The sequence below is a fragment of the Montipora foliosa genome, chromosome 1 (genome assembly GCF_036669935.1).
Source record: "Montipora foliosa isolate CH-2021 chromosome 1, ASM3666993v2, whole genome shotgun sequence".
In the NCBI taxonomy this organism is placed as follows: Eukaryota; Metazoa; Cnidaria; class Anthozoa; order Scleractinia; family Acroporidae; genus Montipora; species Montipora foliosa.
This window is the reverse complement of record NC_090869.1, coordinates 67,435,069-67,442,568: the sequence shown is the minus strand read 5'-3', so window position 1 is coordinate 67,442,568 and position 7,500 is coordinate 67,435,069. Positions and strand designations below refer to the sequence as shown.

The following is a 7,500-nucleotide window of genomic DNA, read 5'->3' as shown; positions in this document are numbered from 1 at the left end:
ATTCTGGTCCATACATTCCTATCCTGTATAACTGCGATTTAAAAGAAATAAAACTGATTAGGTGTCTTTGTGCTTAAATAACGGAGGAATGGCTTTACTTAGTTGCTCTGTATTTCGATTGCATGTACTCAACTACAAAACGAAAACTGAGGTAAAATTCGACGAAAACTTTGTGAAAGAAGGGTCTGTTCCATTCACAAAAAAGGGAAAAATCAAGTTGCCGACCCGATAAATATTTCGTGCCACTTAATAACAGTGGAGTGCTGTTTTTTTGGCCGATCGAATGACCTAATTATGATTGCTCCACTACCGTCGAGTATACGTTTGAGGTTTTTTTTTGGATCCGATCTTTTTGTTGATCGAAAAACAACCGCAATATCAGCAAAAACAGCACCCGAAAAAATTTAGTCTCACTTGGTAGTACTTTATCTCTGAAATATTTTGTACCAAAGAGGTTAAACCTGTCAATATGAAATTGTTCAGTCGACCGATCAATAAATCGATCATTCACCCTTACCTCGCAAAATATCAGGGTTGCTACTTTGGGACCAAATTCCCCAAGAAATATTTTGAGGTCCTGATCCTTTTGATAAATATCAACAGAAAAAAATCCAAGTAAATCAAATGAATTTTATAAATTACTAGTTTGGTAAACATCAATTCCTCTCTGTTCACCTTTTCGGCTCTTTCTTGGAGACGACTTAAGCACGCCAGCAATCCCCAGAGTCAGCTTTTCTTTTGCTTAGCACCAAGAACACGGAGTCTGGCCACTTCCAATTTATGCGCAGTCGTAGTGAAGGTCCATTTTTGTAACCATTGACACTCACTGTCACTTCAAATTTCTGCGCGTGCGTAGATGAGCCGGAAGCCCGTGAATTGCGGACTTCCTGTCTTGGAAGTGACCAGAGTAGGTGTTCTTGGTGCTGACCAAAAGAAAAGCGGAGTCTGGGGACGAGATTGGCTCGCCAACAGCAACTATACACAACGCATGCGTGGGCGCTCAAGTGGGCCTTTTAGTTAAATTAAGAATGGTTACAATTCTCATGTAGCAAATGCAAACTAAAGTTGTGGCGATTAAAAGACACTGCGTCTGTTCGCTTGTTAGACAAGTAATTGACCATCGCTCATGACTGGGGTAAAATCAATCAAAAGTTAAAGCAAGCTTTTGAACCAAACCAGAGATTTACAATGCTTGTTGTAAAGCCGGCAATCGTAATCTGCGTGCACAGGTCCCGAATTAGGGGGAGCCGGATGTTGTAGCCAGTCAGAACGCAAGAATCTCTGTAATCACCGATGTGTCCTTTCTGAGCAGACCCTTCCTATACTGAGAACGCTAATCGGCAGACATGCATTTGCGGTTCGAATTTAATTTGTACGAGTAAAGAACAAGTCGTGTTACCTTTAGCTTCTTAAGTTGTCCTTGGAGAGAGTCATGTAATTTATTATCATTTGTAGTTAACTGCGAGTTAATGGCTTCGTATGCGACAATGTCGAATTTTTTTTTCCGTAGAGAGAGATGGTTCACAACCTGATAGCAAAGGTGAAATAACCTATGTGAGTTACTTTTTAGTCAAAGAAGAAACAGTTCCTTGGTCAAAGAAAAGCTAGTATTTTCGTTCAGACAAGGAACATAGAAATAATGCATAACTGTAAGAGTGAAATTCTTTTCTTTCGAAATTTACAGCAGCGACGTCGACTGTAAGAGTGAAAATCCATACTCACTTTAGGTCTCATGGCCTCTGCTTGCATTCCGACAACGCTAGTGTGAGATTCATGTATTTTGTTGAGGACTCTTCAACTTATCGAATGGGCACCAAACAACAACAAAACACACCTTAACATAGAGGCCATCGTAAGTTGAGAAATCGTACACAACAGCAACCCTGGTCCAATTAAAATACTCCACCAATTTGATTTTAGCTTCATTAAATGACTCCGGTATTCGCGCAAATGTGATTCCAAATGGGTCATCGAACACTTCCTGTGTAGTTCTTATATAGGTAACCTGTCCAGAAGATAATGATACAGATTTACAGATACCTTCAGTCACGAGTGTTTTCACTAGGGTTTCTGCACCTTACTGTGTGTGCTCGTGGAAACAAGAAATTTTTTCGTGTGAAGAGGATTTAGGTTTGTCTTCGTGGAGTGAGTCAGCTGTTTTCGTTTGTTGTTTGGACAGATTAAAGTGGTAGTTTGATATTGATCTCCAGTTTACTGTTTTATCGTTGGGAACGAATGTTACTAAGAGTTAAGGGAGTTAAGAGGGAACCGGGAAACCGGGTAACCGGAGTCTGGGAACGAGTTCACAGCGGTAATCCGCAAACACTTCAAAATGGCTGACGAAACCAAGTAAGAGGGTGAATTTAACAGATCTTACAACTAAAATACTGATATTAAAGCAAACTTTTGAGACTAGAGCCGCTGTTTGCTGTCATTGGACCACTCGCTTTCATTCAATATTGCCCAAAGGCTTAGTTATTGGACAAAGTATTTCTGGGTGAGTAGTCGAAGTGTGGCAGGTTTCTTTTAGAGGTCACAGGTCACAGGTCATTGTTTTACTTATACAGAAAGCATCCTAAACATTCATAATAGCTAACCTTAGGCCTAAAAACTTTTCTTTAGGCCTAATTAGGCCCAAGGTTAGCTTTTATGAATGTTTAGGATACTTTTCATTAGGCCTAACTAGGCCTAATTAGGCCTCACTAATCAACCTAAGGCCTAATTGGGCCTAAGGTTAGCTTTTATGACTGTTTAGGATGCTTTCTGTATTAGTAAAACAATGACCTGTGACCTGCAAAAGAAACCTGCCGTTCGAAGTCGACCTTCCTGCAATAATTGCTAACATTTGTTTCGACGTTTCAACTTTTTGTTTTGCTGAAGTCTGCATCTTTTTTCTGAGTTCGCGTTTGTAGGTGCTTGTTCCAAAATTATCGGCAGATAGCAGCGAGGAAGTAGCAGGTCGAATTGATCAAATAAGGCAGACTTTCAGGGAACTTAACATTTTATTTATTCAACTTAGTGGCTCACTGCAATAAACACATGAAACAACCTGTGAAGAGATTAACCACACGTTCACCAAACTGATGGAATTAGTGAAAAAGTTTGTAGAAAACAACTGTACTTGATCATGAAACTGAAAAATATATAGGCGAAGTTTTGAACAAAAAACTTTTTACCATGTATTATTTGTGAGAGATCGTGTCTTCTGTGTGGTTTTTGTACCGCTGTAAGCGATTTTCTGGGACTTTTTAGCGTCGGTGTTTTCCCGCTATACCTCAATGTATGTAATAGAACCCAGGCCACACTGGTGGGAGGCGAGTGCTCTCACAAATGCGCCATCCCTTCACCCCGAAATTAGCTAATTTTGCTTTCCGGGGAGACTTTATGCAGCAAACGGTTGAAACACACCATACCGATCGGGTCCAAGTTCAAATTTGTTACACACCTGGTAAGCAATGGTGTTTTGTCTTGCCCTATCAGCAATATTGAAATGAAAGCGAGTAGTCCAATGACAGCAAACAGTGGCCCTAGTCAGTATCATGATAGTAAGATCTGTTAAATTCACTCTCTTTATATGGTTTCGTCATCCAATTTGAATTCTTATACGGAATACGGCTGTAAACTCGTTCCCGGTTCCCCGTTCCCCGTGGGGAACCCAGTCGTTTACCGTTTCGCATGGGATCACTAGTCCTTGATCAAAGTTAACGACTGAAACATTGACCGTGTCACTCACTGTCTGACCTTGAAGATTAGAATTCAACCAGTAGGATTAAAGATCGGAAACAAAATAATGGTAAACGGACTAGTGAAATCGATGGTATTTGCTTGATGAAACTAAACTTTTTACCATAAGTTTTTTGTAATATCCAACGACGTGCAAGACACTGGTAGCTTCTTTAGGTGTGTTAGGGCCAAGTATCAAAAGCGCCTTTTGCTCGTACATAAGATCTCTATCAGCATATACAACAGCGTTCTCGGGGTTTTCCTGTAATCAATCAATCAATAAATCAATCAATCAATCAATCAGTCAGTTAGTCAATCAATCCAACCGTGACGCAATGGAAAATGACAATCTTACGTGAGTGTTTAGGGTGAAAAGTTCAATGTCACATTTTCCAAAGAAATCACTGAATTCCAAAGACTTGTTGGCGACATCGAGTGCTAGCTCAAATCCCGTTTTAGTTGGTCCTTCCGTGTCCCCTGTCACCAAGTTTCCAATAGTAATATTGGTCTTGTTGCCATAACACTTTAATATTTCACACACAAAGACAAAAAACACAGGAAAAGGCACCCTATTGATCATCGCCGTCATTTTTGAAGAAAAATGGTTGACGATTACACCTGAAAGAAAACGTTACAAAGTCATTGTCATTTTCTTGTTTCTTCAGATGATCATTGGTGCAGGAGGTATCCATTCTCCGTCACCAATTTTTAATTCCAGAAGGAGGATTTTATGCTTCGTCTCCAGCCTTCCCTCCTCTTAGAGGGGGAGAACCCCCGGGAAAAAAATGGCTGATATTGCACGTAAACCAGCTGTAAAGTGGCATGAGGACAGTGAAGTGAAGGTAGGATTTAGTTTTTATTAGAATATTATTATTTCCGCCACTGTTCCTGGGGTTTTAACCGATTAGATCGGCATACATCGTTCAGCTAATATTTTCACAACTTGAAACTCTCACACACCATGATTGGGTTGCCTCTGGAGCAACATATTTTGGGGCTTCAGAGAGAAACATTTTATTTCATTCGCTGATTCAGACACTGAAAGCACATGTTCCAAGTAATGGCATATGATGCAAATACAATAGCAGCTAAAAGGTGAAAATGCTGGATTTAGCCTTTTGGAAATGTTATGAATAAGATATTTACTCTAATCTTCATGATAAAATCGCCAGTACAGAACTCCCAGCAGCGGTATGTTGGAAATGCCCAAAAGTTTTCAGTTTTTTTCAGCTCGTCTTTTGTACGAGCATCATCCGCCGATGTCAATTTTTGTTCTTTCAATTGATAGTTATCATGTTGGCTTGTTATAGCTGGAGGTCACCTCATTATTCACAACACTGTTAACATCGAAAATTTAGAGCTGGTTACCTGTGTAGCTGGTGTAACGTTACTGTGTAACGCAGCTGGACTTGTAATAAATTTAAAGGCCTGGCCATACACTTGCAACATTTTAACGCAACATCTTGCAACATTGTTGCATGATGTTGCGACATGTGTTGAACGGGTTGGCCAAACGCACCCAAAATTTTCATCATTTTCAACGCAACATGTGAATGTTCATGTGTCCCAGGCCCCTGGCGCGCAAGAAGTGGACCTCACACGCATGTCCTAGCGCAACAATGTTGCGTAAACGTGGCCAAACGAGTACAACATCATACAACATTCAAAATGTTGCACGAAAAATTTGACTGTTTTCAAATTTTGATCCAACGTCATCCAACATGTTGCAACATGTTGCAACATAAAGTAACATGGTGGCCAAACGTATGCAACATGTTGTGCCCAACAATGTTGCAAGATGTTGCGTTGAAATGTTGCGAGCGTTTGGCCAGGCCTTGAGAGTCCAAGTGAACCAAAGAAACGATATTAATCCATGAAATTCACTGCAGGAAAACTATAATGAAAGGATTGCGAGCACATGGCAAAACTAGTGTCTGATTGGTCAACAACTATCACGTGGCATCGTAACAGCTGGTACTGAAGAGGTGGCCGAAATGTCACTTAGACACATTAATTTTACCACAACTGCTTGTAATCTCGCAATCTGCTCTGAAATAAACAATTTCTTTGGCGTTGAATATTGTGATAAAAGGCAAATCGAAAGTGGTTCAGCGTTGTCTGTACTCTTATCGACAACGATATTCGCCATCATAGTGGTCAAAGTTTGTTATGGACTCACTCTGCTGCGCCTCGTAAGTCCACAACATTTTGACCACTGTGATGACGTATATCGTTGTCGGTAAGAGTACAAACAACGCTGAACCAATTCCGTTTTGTTAATTTCAGTGGTTTTCTCCCTCTACGCTTGTGTTTCACTCTCCCTTGCCTCACTGGTTTAACTTTGATGTAACGCTGCGGTAGATGCACGTTATTTCCGATCCGATAACCCGTTCCAAATCAAACCTAGCTAGGTCACCCATTGCGTTTGTTTGTAAACACCAAGCGATGTTCACCGATACGTTATCCGGTGTTATAAATACCAGACTCCAATTGGCTGCAGAAACATTTACATCTTTTGTTCCATACTTGGCAAATTGCTGTGTTCTTGTAACGGCATCTTATGAAGAAAGGAGCATATAACAATACACGCCATTCATGGCCGGGTATCGTGCAGTTTACTTTAAATATATATATAAAAAAAAAAAAGGATCGCATTATTCTGTTTAATCCTTGCAGTTTGCTTCTAATCCTTTCAAAATGTATCAACCTACTTCTGCGCAACATGGTGTAAATGTTGTCGGTCAAATCCAGGCTCAAGTTGAATCCGTTTTCAGGATCGAAGCGTGAGATTTTGAAAGTGTACGCACACGAAAAATGTTTCGAACGCCGAAGGGGCTCCAAAGTAGGGGGGTCTAGGGGCATGCACCCTCAGAGAATTTTGAAATTTAGGGTCACGGAAATGCCATTTCCGACTATTTTTGAAGGACATTTCAATAAATAAATGCGAAGGAAAATGCAGTAGTTAGTTGTTTATTTTACCCATCTGCTGAGTTTTCTGTGAAGCAAGCTACAACACAAACAGGGGGTTTACAGTACAAGCAAAGGGCAAGACAACGCAAACTCTGTTATAACATCATTATCATCATCATCATATCCTTAAAGAATAACCGGGAACTGGAGGGCTGGTGATACTGAAGAATGACACTGTGTGCGGGCTTCGAAGAGTAGAGTGTTTTTTTTTTCCTTTCGTGCACTATTACGTTTCTTGCCGTTAAGGCCTGGCCAAACGGGTCCACTGAACATGTTAGTGTAACATCATCCAACTTTGTTGAATCGAACATGTTGCACTCGTTTAGCCACCATGTTGTATGACGTTATAAGTTGTTGAACGAAGTTTGATTTCCATCAAACATCGTCTTGAACATCATCCAACGTTTCTTTTGTTCTAAGGTATGAACAATAGCGTTGCATTCGTTCGGCCATCACATTCAACAGTGTTGCACGCGCGCGTGCGCTGCGGCTATCGGTATCCATGGTAATGGTTAATTCGTTGCATATGTTTCGGGCGTTGGCACGTCAGTTTAAGCTACGGAATGGTGAACCAGCAAAGTCTTGAATGTCTGAGCGACGAAAGCATAAGCAATCTCTCTTCGAAGAGATAGCCTTTCTTGCGTTAAAAGCTCTCAGGGGCATGGCGCCAATGTATCTGCGGGATCTTTTGCAAGTCACGACCCCGGGACGCTACTCCCTACGCAGTGACGCCCTGGGTCTTCTCAAGGTTCATCATTGACACCAGTATGTTGCAAGACCTTTGGAGACCGGGCATTTGCTGTTGCA

The 7,500-nt window shown here is 40.9% G+C and overlaps 1 protein-coding gene across 2 annotated transcripts in view; it reads right to left on the bottom strand.

The window, feature by feature from the left end:
* LOC138006074 (gamma-aminobutyric acid type B receptor subunit 1-like) overlaps positions 1-7,500 on the bottom strand; it is a 29,006-nt gene that overhangs the window by 19,109 nt on the left and 2,397 nt on the right. Inside the window, exons 1-7 of one of the 2 annotated variants that reach the window (XM_068852248.1) lie at positions 4,292-4,309; positions 4,079-4,200; positions 3,848-3,985; positions 1,835-2,005; positions 1,400-1,528; positions 518-583; positions 1-31 (exon numbers count right to left, since the gene is read on the bottom strand). The exon at positions 1-31 is cut by the window's left edge and continues 194 nt beyond it. In XM_068852248.1, the coding sequence (XP_068708349.1) occupies positions 1-31; positions 518-583; positions 1,400-1,528; positions 1,835-2,005; positions 3,848-3,943 (493 nt within the window). In that variant the 5' untranslated portion in view covers positions 3,944-3,985; positions 4,079-4,200; positions 4,292-4,309. Of the gene's footprint in view, positions 32-517; positions 584-1,399; positions 1,529-1,834; positions 2,006-3,847; positions 3,986-4,078; positions 4,342-7,500 lie in introns of those variants that run through there. The other variant, XM_068852243.1, reaches the window with a different exon arrangement.